Raw genomic sequence first — 22,107 nt, 5'->3', positions numbered from 1 at the left:
AAATCTGGCATTACATACCCAAACATACCTCTTGTTCCACACAATTAACCTAACTTCATCTAACCCCATCCCAACCAAAGCCAACATAGCAAAATACAAAACAGCACAACTAAATGCAGCCAACTCAACCCAGTGCTTCATCAACATTCTCCACCTTTGCCTGGTGTTCTTGCATACTCCATCCTGCTTCGGCAAATGCTCTTAGATTCAGTTCTCCACCTGGTCCTTTGTTTGCCGTGACTTTTACAATTTTCTGGTTGCCACATATTTTCCATCTGTCATTAGTTATGTGCATGATATGACTTCCCAAAGGGGAGGTCATATTATATCCAACATTTTTCTTCACTTCTCTTTGTGCATTTCTTTGCCTTGTCTCTTGCCTGCTAAGTTTCTCAACACATGGTAGAACTGGCAGGATACATTGACTACACTTTTCTCGCCATGTTTACTAAGAGCACTCCATCTCATTCCTGTTCTGTGATATTTTTTCTAGGATGGGTTTAGTTCTGTTGTTTGTCCTAGGTATGGGCATTCCTTTACTCTCAAGTATTTAGTTCCTGAATAGTGTTTCTACTGCCAACGATACATGTCTGTTGTCAGCACTGCCCAGGGGAATGCTGAGGGTGGAGGGCATAGTGGGACAAGGTGATGAGTTTCCCCTATTTCATGCCTATTGTGGAAACTGCACAATCTGAGGTGTTGCTTGCCCTCCATGGGTTAAACATTGCACTCATTTTATACATATTCATCTTCAGACAATCTTTCAGACTGTCTCATGAAGTTCCTCAATCATTTTTTGTAACTTTTCATTCAGTCGCTGGGTGTCCACTCTTTTACCATGGTTGTCTATATGATGGTATCAGTTTAACGTGCACAGCTACAGTGTTTGCTCCTAACTTTACTTCCTTTATTAGAATATTTGTAATCTGTCTGTTCGCTAACAAAGACACAAACACCCATTCAAACAGGAGATCGAGGCTGACAAAATGAATGCAGACAAGTTCAGCTCCACGGTGATCATGGACGAAGTGAAGCCGTACGTCATGAAGGTACCGCGGCCCCGCCTCGACCGCCCCGAGAGGCCCCGGGAGGCTGGTGCTGACCCTGCCCTGTCAAACCCACCCACACCCCGCCCATCTGATGTCATGCTTTCCAGACAGAGGCTCTCCCAGGTATGTGATGCATATTCCTGAACTGTAGTAGTTGAATGCCTGGCCCAGTTTAGGTTATGTTGGGTTAGGTTAGGTTAGTTAAGGTAGTTGAATGCCTAGCCTGGTTTAGATTAGGTTAATTAAGGTTAGGTTAGGTTGGGTTGGTTAAGGTTAAGTTAGGTTAGTTAATTAGGCTTAGTTGCATCAGATTAGTTAAGGTCAGGTTAGGTTAGATTAGTCCTACATAGGTACCTTTTGCTGGGGAATATACTGAGAATAATTGGAAAGGGGAGTCTATAGTTAGTTTGTGAGCTACAACCCGCACGCCACCCACGGCTCAGAGGATCGGGGAGGTGCCAGTCATGCACATGCTTCAAGAATGTGCAGTATGTGATAGGGTTTGGGGGTAGGGAGGGGTGATTGTTAGGAACAGTATGTTGAATGTTAGTTTAGGTTAGGCTAGGCTATGTCAAGTCTGATGATATTGACTCATGAAATACACCATCGCCTGCCAGACATGCAGCTTTACTATGCCCAAAATGAGGCATGGGCCTGTCTTTCAAGTGCTGCTGAAGCTCAACAGTTGTCCTGGTGTCTGGTGCTGTATGGTCCATTGCTTGGTGTTGATGGCAGCGTGGTGCAGGATGTGTGCTCTCAAGACTGACTGTTTTGGTCTTGTTGTTCCGAAGGAGAAATCGTACCGGAGGCAGAAATTCGGGGGCTGAAATTTTGTTTTCCCTTTGTGGATTTAGTGCTGAATGTTGGGCAGATTCAAATTAAAACTCAATCTCTGCTCATAAATAGAATATCCATCTATATTATATCTACCCCACATTGGAAACAGACCAATTACACGCCATACATTTTCTTCATAGAAATTAAATTTAGTATAAAAGACAGAAGTCAAAAGTGAAAGAAAATTGATCGACAAACAAACTTCACAATATTTCTCCGTCTCTGCAATGACTTTATTGTTTGTTTGTTTGCTTCTGCAGGGAGACGCACCACCGCCTGACCCCTGCTACCGCTTCCTCTCCGACCCTGAGAGAGACGGACTGGAAGAAGGAAGGGAGAGAGGAAGGGGGCAGAGAGAGAGGGGAGGGAGAGGGAGGGGAAGGAGGGGCAGAGGAGGAGGAGGAGATGCTTATGATGGTGCTGGGGAGGATGGTGAGAGAGGAGGAGGGAAGTGGAGAGAGAGAGGTGAGGGAGATGGAGGAGGAGGAGGAGGAGGAAGATGGAGGGATAGGGGAGAAGGAGAAGGAGGTGGAGGAGAGGGAGAAGGAGGTGGAGGAGAGGAATTTAATCAAAGGGAGTGGGATAAAGAGGGAAGGGGTGGGAGGGGGTACAGTGGGAGGGGGAGAGGAAGGGGGGAGGGAAGAGGAAAATGGAGAGACAGGGGAGAAGATGGAGAGGGAGATGGGAGGGAAGAGTTAGGTTACAGGGAGTGGGATAATGAGGGGAGGGGTGGGAGGGGGTATGGAGGCAGGGGGAGGGGGAGGGGGGAGGGTAGAGACACTTACTATTCATCTGACAGGGGGTATGGGGGTAGGGGAGGGAGAGGAAGAGGCAGGGACAGGGACAGGGAGAGGGAGAGAGGGAAGGCAGACTACTCCTACTCCACTCCGTCCAGCCACTCTCAGGACATTAGACAGGGGGGCCAGGGGGAGGGTAGACAGGGGGGCCAGGGGGAAGGTAAACAGGGGAGCCAAGTGGAGGGTACACAGGTGAGCCAGGTGGAGGGTAAACAGGGGAGCCAAGTGGAGGGTAAACAGGGGAGCCAAGTGGAGGGTAAACAGGGGAGCCAAGTGGAGGGTAAACAGGGGAGCCAAGTGGAGGGTAAACAGGGGAGCCAAGTGGAGGGTAAACAGGGGGGCCAGGTGGAGGGTAAACAGGGGGGCCAGGTGGAGGGGAGTGAGGTGAAGGAGGAGAAGAAGGAAGGGGAGGTGAAGGAGAAGAAATTCACCTTTGCATGCAGGGATATAAGGTACTACCCTGATGATGGGGACAGGGGAGGGGATAGGGACGGAAGGGATGGGAGGGATATGAGGGACGGAAGGGATGGGAGGGACATGCGGGATGGGAGGGACAGGGGCTATGGCTACCAGCATCCCCATGAGGAGTATGAAGACAAGGGGAGGAGCTGGGGAAGAGGAAGACACAATTATGAACACAGGGGAAGAGGAGGAAGAAGAGGAAGGGTGAGTTAGCTTTTCAGTTGTATTTATATTTTGTGTGAAGGAATGAATTTTTGGCTGTTGAACGCATGTGTATATATATATCGTCACCTTCGTAAACAAACTGCTTAAGTCATTATTTTCTACTTTACAGGAAATCAGAAAAGAACTGTTATTATCTCATTTGATGTAAGATTTAGGCAGAAATGAAAAGGTCAATTCTACAACACTCAAACCCTGAATGACGAAGGCAACTATACAAAAACGGGCGTCACATGATGAAAAATTGATGTAAACAAAAACCTGGAAATCACTGAAAAATGACTTAGGCGATTATTTCATGAGGGTGATGATATTTAGGTGTTGTTATTCCCTCTTGATAAATGTACAGTAGTTATTTTTATTTTATTTTTGCAGTAGACGTAGTAGACCAAGTGCCTGACGAAACTCACAGATGATTTTTTTTATTTTGTGTGAATGAACTTTTTTTCTTGGGCGTTGTATGCGTGTATATATTTATTTAGGTGCCATTAATCCCTCTTAACACACATACAATAGTTATTTTTTATTTATATACTAGAGGAAGCAGACCAAATGCCTGAAGAAACTCTCAAAGATGATTTTTTTAGATTTTGTGTGAATGAACTTATTTAGTTGCCGTTATTCCCTCATAACACACATACAATAGTTATTTTTTATTTATATGCTAGAGGAAGCAGACCAAATACCTGAAGAAACTCACAAAAATGCCGCTCCTCCAAAGATTAGTAGTTTTCGTTAATGTGAAGATGATTACTTTTGTTCCCTGTCTTCATGTCATCTCTTCATGTCACCGTTGCAGACACAGCACTATGAATACGAGCGCTGGAAGGCCGAGAGGGATGCCATTGATGAGGCTCGACTGTCCCGTAGCCGCACCAACGGAGGGGCCTGGCGGAGGGAGTGGGACAACGACAAGCTGGACCAGGGGTGTGTATTGGGGAGAGGATGGGGAGAAGGGGTGATGCATGGCAGGCCTGTTGCAGAAGGAAGGGTGGAGAGGCTTACACACATTTGACAAGGCTTACGTCGGAGTTTTGGGCATTTCCAGGGGTACTTTTATGACCCTGGTGGTAGTCTGACCCTTCTTCTGTACCATGAACTTAAAGAAACACTCACAGTCCTTTATCTTTGTTCTATTCTCCTGTTGTTCCTGATTTTTCCTATTCTCTGGTACTAATAAAATGCCTTCCTAATTCTTACTCCTCTTTCTAATCTTTAACTCCATCTCTTGACCTTCCTTATATTTCCTCCTCCTCCTCCTTCTCCTCCTCCTCCCAATCTCCCTTCCCTATTACTTTATCTCCTTAATCATCACTCTTGTACCCTCCAAAGTCTCACTCGTCCTCTTCCCTCCACAGTGACCAGGAGGACACCTCAGGGCCCAGCTATGACCCCAGGTACCCCAGGAGCAAAGGTGAGACTCTACCTGTGTGTTTGCCTGGGCCATGCCTTACCTGTGTGGAGATAATGACATAACTACCCAAAAGAATAATTAATGAAGACTAGAAAGTGTTAATGACAGAAATATATATAACAAAAGTAACAAGATTAGAGGAGTTTAGCATCATTGGAAAAGTGAAAATGAAAGGATAGAGAATAAAATAAGTTTAGCATGTATAAATGTTGAACACAGCAGCTATAGAAAAGGTGAAATTTCTGACTTCTTTCTCTCCCACGCAGGGGAAGGAATCCGTCTGGGTGACTTCATGACGTCTGGAGAGCCGCAGGAGGCCGGGTCGGGGCAAGGGGGCCGGCAGCAGGGGGAGAGGCGGGGAGGGGGAGGCCGGGGACACAGGGGCAGCGGCAACAGGAACAGGAGTCACTTTGGAAACCCTGAACATAGCGGTGAGTTATCTCCTCCATACTGACGAGCTATGTTAGTAAAAGTACAGTCGTGGGACACGAGTGTTGACACGGTTTCCAAAATGTTTCGGACGCCCCTAGCGAAAGACAGCAACTATCCAGCAGAGCTACATTCGAGTTATATATGACGTATGTGTGTGTGTGTGTGTGTGTGAGTGTGTGCAAGGACTAAAGAGTGTGTGTGGGTGTGAGAGATATTATTTTAGGATTTTTCTTACGAAACTGTGAGCATCAACTGCATGACGATTATGTTTCTTTAAAAAATCTGTTATGAATGCTCTTGTTTCTACCAGCGCACGATCTGTAATAAGATTTTCTGCATTCCATAAGCTAAGTACTTGCTTGGCTTTGGTCATCAGTGTCCATTCTTGTCCATTCTGGAGAGAGAGAGAGAGAGAGAGAGAGAGAGAGAGATTAATTTCTCTAAGAAAAAAAGTTACTGCAAAATAATAGCCTACTTTTCTTAAATGCATAATAATAACTTGGTATTCGTAAATGCAAAGTAATAGCCTAGTTTCATAAATGCAAACGAATCGCTTAGTATTCTTAAATGCAAAATAATAGCTTTGTAATTCAGTTCAATTCATAATAGCTTACCAGTTTCTTAAATGCGCCGGCTGGCATGGTCGATGACGTCATTGCATAACATTGTCAAGCGAGAGTTAAATGGTGGTATCATATATTTTCAAACCATATCAAAATATTTGTGCACGTTATCAATGTTTTCTTCGTATTTTCTTAGCGAGGACGTTGGAGGAATGAATACAACATTTATTCAAATGCATAATACATATTTATTAGGTGTGTGCAAAATTAAAGACTTTAAAATTAAGTAGTTTTATAAAATTTGGTAGAGAATGTTTCCCCGAGGGTAGTTGCCAGATGTTGCCAGCCTACAATCCATGTCCGAAAGACTATGAAAACTGTCTGAACACTTCGTAGCACGACTGTACTAGAACATGCGCAAATAAAAATAGAGGAAAATAAACAATACAAACTCGTTTCAAGTCTCCGTGTAGAGTATTGTAGACAATAAATCCTAAGTACCAACTCTTCCCCACTTGCTAGCTCGAAATTTTGTGGGCCAACTTTTTTAGCTGAATATATTTTTCAAAGCGGAATTTAGTGAGGATTCTTATGGTATCCTCAAAATCCTCATACGCCTATTAGTTCCCGAGTTACACCAAGAAAACTGTATTTTTTAAAAATAATCTACAGAGTTGACGCTCCATCTCATTTTCTTTTCTCATCTATGCTCCTTAGAAAGGTTGCCATATGTTACCATTAAGAAACTTAGCCCAACAAATGACGCTACCAAATTTGATGCACTTTCACTGAAAACTTAATTTATAATCAATTTTTAAAACTTTTATGACGCGTTTTGCGTCATTGTGCGCCAGGACGATGATGTGAAATGCGTCTTCGTGCGCGAGAGGGTTAAAAGTCCATTGGTTTGAGCAGCAGAGGGCCCATGCTTGTTTGAAGTGAGAATTTGCTCAGATTATGAAAAGGCCCCTTAAATCATTGTAGTTTTTTCCATCACAGTGATAGGCCATTATATTAAATGACCAATAAATTGAACAGCAGAGGGCTCACACTTTTTTGAGGCGAGAATTTTCTCAGAAATGGCACCTCGAATCATCATGAATATGTTGATTCTAAAAATTATTCAATATCTTAACAGCACAGTACATTATGCCACTCCAGACAAAGGATTCCAAACAGACAGCTGAGTGGCAGTGTGTGATTGCCCTGTGTTGTTGTTTGTAAGAGTTGTTTACTACTGATGAAATGCAGTGTTATGAAGTAGTATCTTCCTGCCAATACAGTGGTATGAAATAATACCTTCCTGACAAGTGTCACGACACCTGTGATTGTTGCGTCGGGTGCTGGAGTAAGGGATGCCAGTGATTCCTGACAGCCTGTACAAATGTATTGAGTTGTGCCAAACATCAGTATTTTTATTTTTTATTTTTTATTTTTATTACGGTAGGCTTTTTCCCGGTGGGGCCTGATGGTCGGCCCAAGGATAGTTTGTTTCCCAGCCATGGCATTCGGATCCAAAAATGTTTACTTTATTGTCAAGGTCACTCACTGATAGTCCAGGCCAGATAGTGACATTGGCATTTTTTTTGTTTGCGACACTAGGATTAATCTTTCTTTTTGTTTGTTATGCTTAGAGTAAGATAGAAAGAGGAGGAGGGTGGTATAGGACAGAAAGAGGAAGGATCAATCCCCTAGTCAGTGTAGCATTCCAGCCGTTGCAGTATGTTCTGTAATGATCCCACTTTTCCCTTAGCAATACATGTAAATGTGGGGGCTATGTTCCTGACTACTTCCTTGACACTTGACACAAGAAAAATGTTTCTAAAAGGAAAAAACAACAACAAGGATTTATTTATATGAAACAGTAATAAGGAAGTAAACTATAGTTTATGCCTTGCTTCTTCTAAGTTAGAATCATCAGATAATTTTGTAAAAATTAGGCAAGAATTGACGGACATCCTATAATTGTATGTCTGTCATTTCTTGCCTAATTTTTATAAAATTTGCTTTTTTGAAATTAGGACTATTTTCTTTTCAGTCATTCTTGCTTGAGTTCTAATGTCACTGTGTACCAAGTCATGACTGCAGGAACCAGAGTGTTCTCCTACCATAATATTACTGACTAGATTATCCTGAGTCACCAGTGTATTATATTGTCAAGTTGGTTCTGTAACCTTATGACATAATACTTTGAGCCTTCTATGTAATTCCCTCTCTCTGTACCTGAGAGTAAGGGCCAGTTTATGTGAGGGAGATTAAGATCTTCAAATCAATGACTCACTAATTTTAAGTATTTGTTGCAAAACACCAAACATTTCATCATCATCATGTGACTGTCCCGCAGGGCTGTAGGTGATGGATATATTTATTTTAGGTTTTCCAGTATTTGAACTCATTTAAACTCACACACAGCTGTTCCTCAGTATTGTCTCTTGGTGTTTCATTGGTGGGCTGTAAACAATTTTTGAAATAGAGTGCGACTCCTCCACCTCTATGGTTAATACAATCTTTGTTGAAGAGCCTAAAGCCACCTATATTGTATTCTGAAATTGAATAAATGTTTTAGGTGTCATTGGGTTTCAATTACTAAATTGCAGTTTCATCAAAATTTCTGTTGAAATAAGGCATCTCATTTCTTCAGTCTGATTTCTTATGGTGTGAGCACTGGAGGTTGAACTTTTAGATCATCTTGAAATTTAACTTTAGTCATAAGAGGTGGTGTTGCTTTCAGTTTTGTGATTATCTGTCGAGATGGCCACATGAAAGCCATTTGAAGGATTGGGAAGGGGAGATGCACTCGGGAACACTTTTTTTGCTTGGGAATCACCCACCGCTTCATTTAGGAGCACTCCAGTCCTGGCTGCCCTAACAGGATCAGTGCAGATTTCTAGACTACCTTTTGAGAGGATCCCATGAGTCCATAAACCCAACATCCAGTTCCCTTCAAAGAGTTTTGAGGCATTTAGTAAGCTAAAAGTCTCAATGTATTGCTGGTAGGGACCCCTTGAGTGTAGCTCACTTCCCATATATTACAGGCAGATAAATACTTTCATGCACATACACAAAAAAATATAAAAAAAGCTGAAAAATTACAACAAAAATATGACTACTTCCTTAAAACATATAATGAAGGTGTAGTAAAGTGGGTACCCTACTATGTGATTAAGAAAAGAGGGAAAAAAATAAAAGTGGTTTAATACAAGATGTCTGGAAGCAATGAAAGGAAAGATAGAGCATGGAGAAACTTAAAAAGGAGAAGGAATGCCATAAAGGGAAAGCTATAGACTAGCTAGAAATGATTAGAACAAGTTGAGGAGAGAAGAAAAAAAAAGAAAAGAATATAATAGAAAAATGTAAGGACCCAAAACTATTTTATCGACATATAAATAAGAAATGAAGGAAAAAAGCAGCTGTGAATATGATCAAAATGGGTGACCAAGTCTACGAGGATGTAAAGGAAATTGTGAAATATTAAATGAAACCTTTTAGAAAGTGTTTACCCAAGTGACAGAATTTGAAGAGAGGGATGAGGAGAGAAGTGTCAAGAGAATGGAAAACATAAAAGTGGATAAAAAAGAGATACTGGGGCTATTGAAATCAATGGATGGTGAAAAGGCAATGGGTCCAGATGAAACATTGGGTCAAGTACTGAAAGAGTGCGGTGAACAGTTACTGGAACCAATTCATGACATCATAAGTTGTTTGATCAAGACTAAAGAAGTCCCAGCGCAGTGGAAAAGGGCACATGTGGTCCCACTATATAAGAGTGGAAATAAACAAGAGCCGCTGAACTATAGACCGGTTTCCCTAACAAGTGTAATGTGAAGACTGTGAAAAGGTAATTAAAAGACAGTGGGTGGACCATCTGGAAAGAGAGAAGATAATAAATGAAAGTCAATTTGGCTTCAGACAAGGTAAATATTGTGTCGCAAATCTAATATGTTGTTATTCAAGAGTAATATATATAGCGCAGGAGAGAGACGGATGGGCGGAGTGCATATTTCTGGTCGTAAAAAGGTATTTGATAAAGTTCCACATAAAGATTGATGTGGAAACTAGAACATAGAGGAGGATTAGGGAGAAAAAATGACAATGGATGAAAAGATTCCTAGCAAACAGAGAAATGAGAACCATGTTAAAAGATGTAAAATCGGATTTGAGAAAGGTCACAAGTGGAGTTCCATAGGGATCAGTGTTAGCGCCTATAATGTTTTTAATGTATATAAATGAAATGCCAGAAAAAGTAAAGAGTTATATGAGTATGTTTGCAGATGACGCCAAACTGCTTGGAAAAAATATTGTAATAAACTGCAGGAAGATTTAAAGGAGATACATGAATGGAGTAAAAAATGGGAAAAGTAAAAATAGACCATGTGGAGTACAAGATGGGAGGAACAATTATTGAAACAGTGAATGAAGAAAAAGACTTAGGAATCATACACTGATACTTAGGAAACATACACTGACACCTCAGAAGCACATAAATAAGATATTCGGAGAAACATATAGTTTGCTGCAAATATTGGAGCAGCATTTCACTACCTAGATTAAGACATGATGAAGAAAATAATAACATTGATTAGACCAAGGTTAGAGTATGCAGCGGTTGTTTGGTCACCACACAGGAAAAAGAATATAAGGAAACTCGAAAGGATTCAGAAGATTGCAACTAAGATGGTACCAGAACTATCAACTCTGTCATACGAGACTCGATTGGAGGAAGTGGACTTAATAACACTGGAAGAAAGAAGAGAAAGAGGAGACCTGATAGTGCTGTACAGGAATACAAGTGGAACGGACATGTTGGATATAAATTATTTGACCAAGATGGAAGGGAGGAGGCAGCTAAAAGGACACACCAAGAAATTGAGAAAGGGGACTTGTTTGAAAGACATAAAGTACAGGTTTTCATACAGGAGTGTGGATACAAGGAATGGACTAAATAAAGAAATCGTTGAAGCGGGCAGTGTCCATAGATGAATAACATATATAGATAAGAAGGCAGGACTATCTGAGTTTGAGCTCAGGCCCTGTATACTACAAATAGGTAAATACACACTGCTCACCTTACAACTGAGGGGTCCTGGATTCGATTCCCAGGCAGAGTGCAGACGGATGAACAGTATACTTTATTCCGTGCCCTGTCCACCCAGCAGTGAATGGGTACCAGGTGTCGGTCAGGGGTTGTGTCCAGTCTTCAGGGTGTGTGGGGATGTCATGTGAAGGTCCAGCTGTACCCAAAGATCCATCACCTGAGCTCCAAACTCATTCAGGGAGGGTACTGGCTGGGGGTTGTGAGGCTAACACTTGATGAAACCATAGTTAATAACACACATACTCACATACTTAACCTCTGCACATTCTCCATGATCGTCTTCCATACACTTTCAGTCACCACCCCTTCAAGAAAAAATATTGGTAAAAACACACATGCTCTCACTTTGTATAGGTCTTTTGAATTCTATCTAAGGAGGAGGTACTTTTATTCAGTCAAAGGTCTACACAAACGTTAAAATAGAGAGCATGGACCCTAACCCCCTGCACGCTTGTGACTTCTCTATCCTCCCCGGCGCCAGGCCACCAACACGAGCAGGAGATCATGACCGAGCTGGACCCTGACACAGTGTTCCGAGGCCGCCGGGTGGAGGGCCACGGGGACCACTTCACTGTCTCTGTCAACACCTCCTCCTCCAGTCAGGGTGATGGTAAGTGTGTGTGTGTGTGTGTGTGTGTGTGTGTGTGTGTGTGTATTTTACCTAGTTGTATTTACCTAGTTGTAATTTTACAGGGCCTGGGCTTACGCTCGTGTGGTCCCATCTCCGTATCTATAATTATCCAACTTTTCCTTGAAGCTCTGCACACTCTTCGCCGATACTATTTCTTCACTTAGTCTGTTTCAAACCTCTATATTTCTTTGTGGGAAACTATATTTCTTTATGTCTCTTGAGCATCTTCCCTTCCTCAAGTATTCCTGCTGGAAGGTTCTTCTCTTAGTAGCAATTTCTCGTTATCTACTTCTTCCATTTTACTCAATAACCTATATATTTGTATTAGGTCTCCTCTTTCTCTTCTTTGTTCTAGTGTTTGTAAGTCCATTTCCTTTAGTCTCTCTTCATATGTCAGTCCCTCCAGTTCTGGAACCATTTTTGTTGCCATCCTCTGTATTCTTTCTAGTTTTTTTGTGTTTTTTCATATGTGGAGACCACACTGTTTCTGCGTATTCTGGTTTAGGTCTGATCATAGTAGTAATTAATTTTTCATCATTTCTTTGTCCATGTAGTGGAATGCTATACCTATATTTCTCACCATGTTATATGTATCACTGAAGATCCGATTTATATGACTTTCTGGTTGCATATAATCTTGCATTATTACTCCCAGGTCTCTCTCTTCTTTTACTTTCTTTAATATTTCACCATCTCCCATTTTGTATGTCCATTTTGGTCTTTCTACACTTTTTCCCATTTCCATAACATGACATTTCTTCACGTTGAATTTCATCTCCTATTTCTGACTCCATTTCCAAATCTTGTTTAGGTCTTCTTGCAGCTCCTTGCAGTCTTCACTGTTTCTTATATGTCTTTTCAGTTTAGCATCATCTGCAAACAGGCTCATGTAGCTGTTTATTCCCTCTGGCATATCATTAATATAGACTAGGAAGAGTACTGGTGCTAAAGCCGACCCCTGGGGCACTCCACTTTCCACTGTTCTCCATTCCGATCTAGTGTCCTTAACCACGGTTCTCATCTCTCTTCCTCTTAAGTAGCTTTCCATCCAGCACTTCATTTTCCCTCTCAATCCTCCTTTATTTTCTAGTTTCCACAGCAGTCTTGAATGTGGAACTTTGTCTAATGCCTTCATTAAGTCTAGGTAAATGCGATCCACCCATCCGTCTCTTTCCTGTAATTTGTCCGTCACTCTTGAGTAAAAGCTCAGCCAGTTTGTCACACATGAGCGGCCTTTCCTAATCCCATATTGATTGTTTGTGATTAGATTATGTTCTTCTAGAAATCTCATCCATTGTTCTTTTATTCATTGTTTCTCTCTCTCTCTCTCTCTCTCTCTCTCTCTCTCTCTCTCTCTCCTCTCTCTCTCTCTCTCTCTCTCTCTCTCTCTCTCTCTCTCTCTCTCTCTCTCTCTCTCTCTCTCTCTCTCTCTCTCTCTCTCTCTCTCTCTCTCTCTCTCTCTCTCTCTCTCTCTCTCTCTCTCTCTCTCTCTCTCTCTCTCTCTCTCTCTCTCTCTCTCTCTCTCTCTCTCTCTCTCTCTCTCTCTCTCTCTCTCTCTCTCTCTCTCTCTCTCTCTCTCTCTCTCTCTCTCTCTCTCTCTCTCTCTCTCTCTCTCTCTCTCTCTCTCAGAACAATCATCCTTTTACATCATCCACTTATATTATTTTTTTATTTATTTTTTCCTTTTGTATCAACGCATAACTTTTTCTCTCCCCTCCACAGGCAAGTTTGTGAGAGTCGGGTCAGGGCGGATGCGGAGGGGACCACAGGAGGGCTATGTGGATGGGGGTGAGCAGGGCGGTGGTGGTGGTGGAGGAAGGCAAGGAAGAGGCAGAGGGTATAGTGGTGCTAAGAGAGGTGGTGGTGGTGGTGGAGGAGGAGGTGGAGGAAGAGGAAGAGGACGAGGAAGAGGAAGGGGAGGATTCCAGTCTAATAAAGAGGTAAGTTAATCTGTTTTGTTTCTTTATTTACACTAATTCATATTTTTTATTGATTTATTTTTTATTTGCTGTTGATGATACTGCTATTAATAATGATGGTAATAACAGTGATTATAATGACTTGAAAATGTTTATGGGTAAGAGTAGTTAGGTAAGACACACACACACACACACACACACACACACACAGATAAAGGAGACAAAAAATTAACAGGAAAGGAGGAAGGATGGAAAGTGTCATATACAAATATCAATAGTGTCATCGTGGATAGAGTTAAACGACTATTTGAGAGACAAAGAACCTGATATTGTGGGGCTGACGGAAGCCAAGTTGTGTGACCCAATTGAGGTGGTGGGGATTGGAGAAGGTGCATACAATATATGGAGGAGAGACAGAAAGAGAAAACAGGGAGGAGGTGTGATGTTGATGGTAAGGAAAGGCATTAAGGTGGAGAAGGTGATTGAGGGTGAAGGCTTGGCAGAGGTACTGAAAGTGGAAACTGTGGGTGCTGAAGGAAGAAGGAGGCAGTATGTAGTAGGGTATGTGCCACCAAGAACCAATACATGGAAGGCCTGAGAATATGAAGTAATGATTCAAGACACAGTGAGTTGCTTGGAAGGAATGTTAAGAGAGAGTGAGAGAATAATTTTGATGGGTAATTTTAATTGCAAAGAGGTAGAATGGGAGGATTGGCAAATGCAGGGAGGACTTCCTAACTAACAGGGAAATGAGGACAATAATCAAGGACAAGGTTTCCAACTGGTGCCCAGTGAGGAGTGGGGTCCCACAAGGTTCAGTGCTGGCACCAATAATGTTTGCTGTTTATATAAATGATATGAGATGAGTCAATGATGTGAAAGACTGTGAGGCATTGTAGAGGGATCTGGACAAAATATGAGAGTGGAGTGGTACATGGCAGATGGAATTCACCCTTGGGAAATGTAAAAAAATAGAGTTTGGTAAGAGTGGTAGAAGATGTGAATATGATTATAAGATGGGAAGTGAGATAATATGCAGAGGAGTGGAAGAAAAAGATTTGGGAGTGACTATCTCAGAGAACATGTCACCGGACAAACACACCAACAGGATAACGGGACAAACTATGAATTTGCTGAGGAACATAAGGACGGCATTTGTGTTTTTGAACGAAGAGATGATGAAGAAAATAATAGTTACAATGATAAGGGCAAGGTTGGAGTATGCAGCAGTGGTCTGGTCTCCTCACAAAAAGAAGAAGCTGGAAAGAGTACAGAGAGCGGCAACTAAGATGGTACTGGAACTTAGGGATCGGACTTACGAGGGGAGACTCAATAGCATGGGGCTCACAACCCTGGAGAGAAGAACAAAAAGAGGAGACTTGTTAGTGGTGTACAGGGTGGCGAGCAGGGTGGAGAATCTGGACAGAGAGGACCTGTGTGTGTGGAGCAAGAGAGAAATGAGAGGACATGGAAAGAGGTTGAGGGCGACCATGTGTAGGCGAGATGTGAAAAAGTTTAGCTTCCCAAACAGAAGCATAGAGCTATGGAATGGACTGGAGGAGGAGGTGGTTTGTGCAAGAAATGATTTTAAGGAAAAGTTGGATAAGAGAGGATATGGAGACGGGACAGCGCGAGCGTAGCTCTTTCCCCGTATGTCACAACTAGGTAAATACAACTAGGTAAATACACACACACACACACACACACACACACATCTCAGGAGTTTAGTGTTTAGGACGCTTGCCTGACAGCTGAGAGGTCCCGGGTTTGGTTTCTGGGTGGAGTTTCGATGGTTGGGCAGCCTCCTTTAATCTGTGCCCACCGTCAACCCAGCAGTGGAGTGGGTACTGGGGGTTGTGACTCCAAGCTTGTTTGGGAAGGTTACTGGCTTGGGATGGCGAGTCTAGCGTGTGATGAGACCATGGTGAATTACACTCTACCTCCACCTTCCTTATTTGCAGAACTCACACTTCGATAACCAAACCTACTACTACCAACAACAAGATCCACAAGAACAACAACAACAACAACAACAACAGCAGACAGGGTGGAGAGAGGAGAGGAAGTGGGAAGAGCAAGGAGAGGGAGATGGAGGGATAGTGGAAGGGGGGAGCACAGACACCCCCGTCACTCCCTCCAGCCCCCCTTCAACCCCCTCCCAGACCCTTGCAGCCCCCAGTGTTGCTGCTGTGGTGAGTTCTTTCCTCTTCCTCTTTGTAACACTTTTCCTCTTTGTAACACTTTCCTTTTCCTCCTTGTAACACTTTTCTTTTTTGTAACACTCCTCTTCCTCTTTGTAACACTTCTTTGTAACACTTTTCCTCTTTGTAACACTTTCCTCTTCCTCTTTGTAACACTTTTCTTCTTTGTAAAACTTTTCCTCTTTGTAACACTTCTCCTTTTTGTAATACTTTCCCCTTCCTCTTTATAACTCCTTTTCCTCTAACATTTTCCTCTTCCTCTTTGTAATATTTTCCTCTTCCTCAAACACTTTCCCCTTCTTTGTAACACTTTCCTCTTCCTTGTAACACTTCCTCTTTGTAACACTTTCCTCTTCTTTGTAACACTTTCCTCTTCCTCTTTGTAACACTTTCCTCTTCCTCTTTGTAGCACTTTCCATGTTCTCTTTGGCACACTTTCCTTTTCCTCTTTGCAAAACTTTCAGTACGCTTTCTCTTTGCGACACTTTTCCACCCTCGTCTATTTTCCTGGTGACTTGTTTTATGTGTGTGTTTGTTTACTCTGTCTGCGTGTGTTGAGGGTGGGGTGGGGCGGGGTGGAGTTTGCTGTATGCGTGTGTGTATGTGTGTGTATATATGCTTTGGTGTTATGTATAATGCCGCAGTAAAATGTCTGTTAATTCATGACTAGCGGCACAGGCACCACCAATTTTTTGCACTATTTGAGGTCTTACTGCACTAGAACTCTTAACCATACAACATCGCCATGACTTATATATATTTCTTCAGGAGATTTGTATGTGTATATATTCTTTGGTGTTTTGTATGATGCTGCATTAAAAAGTATGTTGATGTGTGGCTGGCAGCACAAGCTCCACCAAATTTTTGCATTATATAAGATCTTAATAGAACTCTTAACCATACAACATCGACTCTTATGTTCTTCAGGAGAATGAATCTACAACAACAACACCTCCATCCCCTTCTTCTGCTTCTCCTCCTGCTTCTGGGACCCAGCAGATGTCCCCACCAGGCCCCCAGCAGGACCAGGGGACAGATGACTCGTGGACAGATGTGACCAGTGGAAATGAGAGTATGGATGCCTCGGGGCTCAGCCAGGAAGGGACAGTGGAGGTATGTGGGATTCACCATGGTCTGGGCACGTGTGTGTGTGTATAATGGTGAAGGAAGAGGTTTATAGTAATGCTTATATTTTTCCCTTAATTTTTTTTCATTTATTTTTATCTTATTTTTTACCTTATTTTCTGTATGCCTTCACTTCAATCAGTGTTTTTTTTCCATATTGCTCTCATTCATGATAAATTATCTTGAAACATATTTAATGTTTTCATTATTTTTGTGGTTACTAAGATCTTTGTAGTTTATTTTTTATAATTTTATTACAAAATCACTGGCCCACTTACTTCCATATTTTTCTTTTTATTAATTTTCCTCATCCTTTCTTAATTTTCTTTCACATTTTCCTCCCACAGGGAATGGAAACAGAGTCAGGGTGTCCTGGGGCAGACAAAGACCCTGGGGGGAGCTACAAAACCCCTGAGGAGGTGAACAAGAACCCTGTGGCAGAGGAGGAAGGTGAGGAGTGCTGTGAGCGTAGCAGTGAGGAGGTGGAGGAGGGAGAGGTGCTGGAGGTGGAGGGAGAGGAAAAGGAGGTGAGGGAGGAGGTAACAAGGGTGGATGAGTGGAGTGAGGGAGTGCAGAAGGAGGAGGAGGAGATGATGGAGAAGGAAGAGAAGAAGGAAGAGGAGGGCACTGGGAGTGGTGAAGGAGGAAAGGCAGCTGGTGAAGTAGAAACAAAGGAGGAAAGTGCACCATCCACCCAGAAAGTGGAAGGAAAGGAGGAGGAAAGAGGAAGAGAAAGTGTGGAGGAGGAGGAGAAGGAGCAAGTGGAGGAGAGTCATGAATCAAAACAGGAGGTAGAAAGTTTTGAAGATGCACAGGAAGAAAATATAGCAGATAAGGAAGAAAAAACAGAAGAGGCTGAAACAAAACCATGGAATAAGGAGGAAGAGACAACAGATAAGGAAAAATTCAGTAAACCAGAAGAAGAAACTAAGAAAGTAGAAAATAATGAAGAAAAAGAACTGGAAAACCAAGTAAAGAGTGTTGAAGAGGCAGAGTCAAAATGAGGCGGCCCAAGGCAACACCAGTGATTAGAGAGAAACACCAGCAAATAATGAAAAAGAAAAGTGGATACATGCTTTTTCCCTTAACCTTGTGCTGATGGCCAGCCTTCATGAGGAGCTCCTGCCCATTAGAAGTGTTAAGGCCAGAGAGACAGAATCAAGAGGTGAGGCAAGCAGCAGCATTGAGCATAAGCCTCCAGCTCTTACTGGTGGTGGAGTGGTTAGAATGTCTAGCTACAAATCCTAGGGCCTGGGTTCGAATCCCGACCTGGGCGGTTGTTGTGCAGCCCACCCAGCGGTTCATCCTCCCATTCGGGCTGGCCAGTAAATGGGTACCCAGGGAAGCTTAGGGAAAGTAACTTTGGTGACTCAGATTTCACACTGGTCTTGTGTTGTGTGGTAATGGGCTATATCCCACCAAAGGCTCAAGGGCCAATGTGACAGAGATGAGCACTGAGGCCATGCACAGCTTTATAGTATGGCATCAACTTCAGCTTTACTGCCTTACTCATTGTGCATAAAGCAGCAAGGGATTATAAGGAACCCTGCAATAGAGGAAAGACTGGGAAATGTAAGCAGTTAGCAGTGACCTTAAAGGGAACTATCTTGCAGGCTACACAGTAGTTACTTAATATTAGGCTTTGATGTAATATTTCACACCCCATCTAAGGGGATATAGTACTTTTAACATGACTGGGTGGTTAATATTTATTTATGTTTTGTTTTATTTAAGTGTTAGCTGTGCATCAGCTGCCCTCCAGATAAAAGGTGCATGTGTTGAGGGACACACCTGCTGGCCCTCAGGTGAGGCTTGTAATAATTTAATGAGAGTTCTCTATAATTTTGTTAGTTTAACATTTATGGTACTTATTGACAAATATTTATTGACACTTCTCAGAGCACTTTTATGTACTTAATATTTATATATTAACTTAATTTTACTCAATATTGATTGTAGAACTTCGGGGTATAGTTTTATTATTTTAATTTCTATGTTACTCAAAACTACTGACTTTTCCCAAAGCACTATATATATATTAAATATTTATTTATCGTCTGTGTTAATTTGCTGTATTTTAATGCTTTCATGAGTAGGGTTGCCATATAGGAACAATCAAAATTCTGGACACCTCTAACACTCAAGGATGACCACTATGGCCACGGCCAACACACAGTTTGGGCCTTCGATATTTCATATTTAGGGGAGGTGGTGGCTGAGTGGTCAGCGTGTGGGCGCGGTGTCCTGGAGGACCTGGGCTCGAGTCCCGCCCGCCGCTACAAGCTGACAATTTTCAGTCATTGCCGAGCGGACACACTGTACACTTGGCAATGACTCAACTCAACTCAACTCTAGATAAAATCTCTAAAGAGGAACACAAAACAATACCTCTTGTAAAACTGCAGTTTAGAATCAGTATGCATTGCAGCATGTAGACAATGTTTTGTTTCTCGGTGTTTTATGTGTTTGTAACCCATCTGAGTCCATGCACCGTGTCCCCCGCCCTCCCTTCGGCTGGGGAATAAGTATAAACGTAATAGTCATCGACGGCCATGAAGATCAAAATCACTCAGAACACACAAAAAAACATATCCGAGAAACTTTGTCCACATGTTGAAATTCTTAATGGTTTTGAATGCTTAATGAACATCTCGTTCATTCCTACCTCTTGGAGCACGGAAGTTTGTTCTGCATCTCTGCAGTGGATTTGCGCTTTCATTTGGGCATTTGTCAGGGCAGGCAGATAGCAGTAGCTGTGCTGACAAGGTCACAAGACCACGAACAAAGAAAATACTCACATCTTTTCAAAGCTGGCGCAAGACTAACGCGACGCAGGCGGCGGCGGGCGGGGCGGCGCGGGGCGGGGCGAGCAATGACCACGCATAACGAACACCTAAAAGTCGCGACCAAATCCAGACCAAAGCGGTGCCGCTCAGCGAACCCCCCCCCCCCCCCCACCCCACACACACACACACACACACACACACACACACACACACACACACACTATCGTCATTTCACACTACGGAGTATGATTTTTTTTATTTTTTTTATTTTTTTTGTAGAAATAAGCTGAAGCTGAAATTCCGGACATTCGGGGAATTTTCAAAAATCCCTTCGGAAACAGATTTTGACAGTAATTCCGGACATGACTTTATTGTCTAGGATATCCTGACGTATGGCAACCCTAAATTCATGAGTGAGTGCGTGAGTTTACGAGGCGCTTAACGGATGCCTCCCGCAGAGCCCAGCGCGGTAGTTTTGAAGGCGAGGTCAGAAGAACGTCATCATACCATAGAATGCTTTGAATGCAATAAATTCAACTTAGTTCTCATAATAACCTTGGATATTAATATTTTTAGATTAGAATATCAAGCATGACGTGAGTGGATGACGAGGAACGAGTTAAATAAATGTGGTGGAGGAAAATATGTCATTCCAACGGAACGCAAAAGAAATAAAATTCCATTCTTCATTGTCACAAGCCTTGTTTTACGAATGTGTTGATATTTTACGAAATATACTGGTTACCGGCATTATATTGTTTATCTAATGTGTTTGTTGTTATGGGGAAAGGCACGGGGCACGAGGGCGCAGTGTCAGCCCGGCGTGTTGTGGGCAGTGTTGAGTACCGTCTGGGCGGCTGTGTTGTGTGCCGCCGTGGCCCTGGCATCGTGTCTGTGTGAGTACTGTCGCGTGTGTGTGTGTGTGTGTGTCGTTGGAGCAGGCCTCACGGGGCCGCCGCCAGGGGCCCGTTGGCTCCCCGCTGCCCAAGGGTGCTGTTCACCCCGTCAAGTACCCAGAGTTCCAAACCAAGCCTGGCTAAATAATCTCGCGCACGTCGTTACGGATAACATTGAATTAATAGTTCGCACCTGCATTGTGTTGTGTTTTGGTCTCTGAATGCAGTGCAGTAAGTAATAGCTTCTGGAAAGTTTGAGAAATTTCAAAATATTGATATAATAAGTTTATGATTGCATCCTAGCGCATCACATCTTGGCAGCTGCGGGGCCAGGTTGGGTTAGGTCAGGCTAGATTTAAAGTCAGGTCAAGTTAGGTTATATTTAGCTTGGCGAGATTTTTCAAGCGTAATTGTTTAGGATGGTTACGCGTCGCGCTGCTCCATTGTTGTCACTGGCGGCGGAATAGGCGACGCCGCGACGGTAATCTACATAATTCACGCATCACTATTCCTGTTTATCCCGCTTGTGGCGACGTGTGGACGTATAACTATTGTGGCCTGTGTACGTAGCGGCCAGGCCCCTGGGCTGCGACCTTGAGGGGCCCCGCTCACTGCGAGGAGCTTCGGCACGGACTGGACCCGTGTGCCTGTGTGTGTGTGTACATTATTCTCCTCTTTCATGTGCGTTCCTAAAGCTTACATACATGGCCGCATACGTGTAGCCTATACCTACACTGCAGTATATAAAACACATGTGAGGCACACAGGAGTGTGCACATGTCACGAGTGTGCACATGTGTAGCCTACTCTTTACACATGCGTGTATGTATAAGGTACGGGTTAATGAAGGGAAAGTAGTAAGCAAGCAAACCCCGAAACAAAATGTAGTTTGCACTGCCGCTCTCTCTCTCTCTCTCTCTCTCTCTCTCTCTCTCTCTCTCTGTGTATATACACCTTTGCCGTTTTCATGCACTTCCCGCTTTCTGACATTTTGTAAATACAGCCGACGTATCGTGTGTAGCCGCCAGATGCAACACATTGGCTGGCATTCTCGCATAATAATTAATATATAAATGTATGAGTAACAATAATCTCCAAAAATAAATAGAGCTTGGTAATTAGCTTAACAATACAAACTGGTAACTAATTTCTTTGGAAATGAGTGTTCCGTGTGTGTGTGTGTGTGTGTGTGTGATTTCATGGGTAGAAAAATGATCTCGATATTAAAACTTAAAGTAATTACATAGTCGAAGTTCTTTGAGAATAAATAGATGAAAAAATAGAGCGAGTATTCCAGCGCAAGCCGATAAACTACACCATTATCATTGTTATTTCATATATATATATATATATATATATATATATATATATATATATATATATATATATATATATATATATATATATATATATATATATATATATATATATATATATATATATATATATATATATATATATATATATATATATATATATATATATGGTATCCATTGCTCACCTAATTTGCGTGTACTCCGAGGCAACGTCGTTCAGTTTTTATCCATTCATAATTTATTTATTAATAGAGTAATCACTATCGGAGGGGGCGTGGGAGGGGTGCTCACCTGTGTAGAAACAGCCTCACCTGTCGTAATGAATTCAAAGAGAAATACTTAATGAAGTCTTTCGTGATAAT

The 22,107-nt window shown here is 42.4% G+C and overlaps 2 protein-coding genes across 2 annotated transcripts in view; both read left to right on the top strand.

Annotated features, from left to right (window-relative positions):
- The window catches only part of LOC126985187 (uncharacterized), a 33,528-nt gene extending 13,721 nt beyond the window's left edge, over window positions 1-19,807 (top strand). Inside the window, exons 4-13 of the mRNA XM_050839742.1 lie at window positions 969-1,172; window positions 2,147-3,349; window positions 4,167-4,294; window positions 4,726-4,781; window positions 5,048-5,212; window positions 11,353-11,481; window positions 13,225-13,442; window positions 15,383-15,613; window positions 16,550-16,735; window positions 17,095-19,807. Of these exons, the coding sequence (XP_050695699.1) occupies window positions 969-1,172; window positions 2,147-3,349; window positions 4,167-4,294; window positions 4,726-4,781; window positions 5,048-5,212; window positions 11,353-11,481; window positions 13,225-13,442; window positions 15,383-15,613; window positions 16,550-16,735; window positions 17,095-17,751 (3,177 nt within the window). The 3' untranslated portion in view covers window positions 17,752-19,807. The remainder of the gene's footprint in view (window positions 1-968; window positions 1,173-2,146; window positions 3,350-4,166; window positions 4,295-4,725; window positions 4,782-5,047; window positions 5,213-11,352; window positions 11,482-13,224; window positions 13,443-15,382; window positions 15,614-16,549; window positions 16,736-17,094) is intronic.
- Window positions 19,755-22,107, top strand: part of LOC126985186 (rabphilin-3A-like) — a 216,545-nt gene continuing 214,192 nt past the window's right edge. Inside the window, exon 1 of the mRNA XM_050839741.1 lies at window positions 19,755-20,429. The gene's annotated coding sequence lies outside the window, so the exon portion shown is untranslated. The remainder of the gene's footprint in view (window positions 20,430-22,107) is intronic.

Source organism: Eriocheir sinensis, chromosome 59 (assembly GCF_024679095.1).
Source record: "Eriocheir sinensis breed Jianghai 21 chromosome 59, ASM2467909v1, whole genome shotgun sequence".
NCBI lineage: Eukaryota > Metazoa > Arthropoda > Malacostraca > Decapoda > Varunidae > Eriocheir > Eriocheir sinensis.
This window is presented reverse-complemented; position numbering and strand designations above follow the sequence as displayed.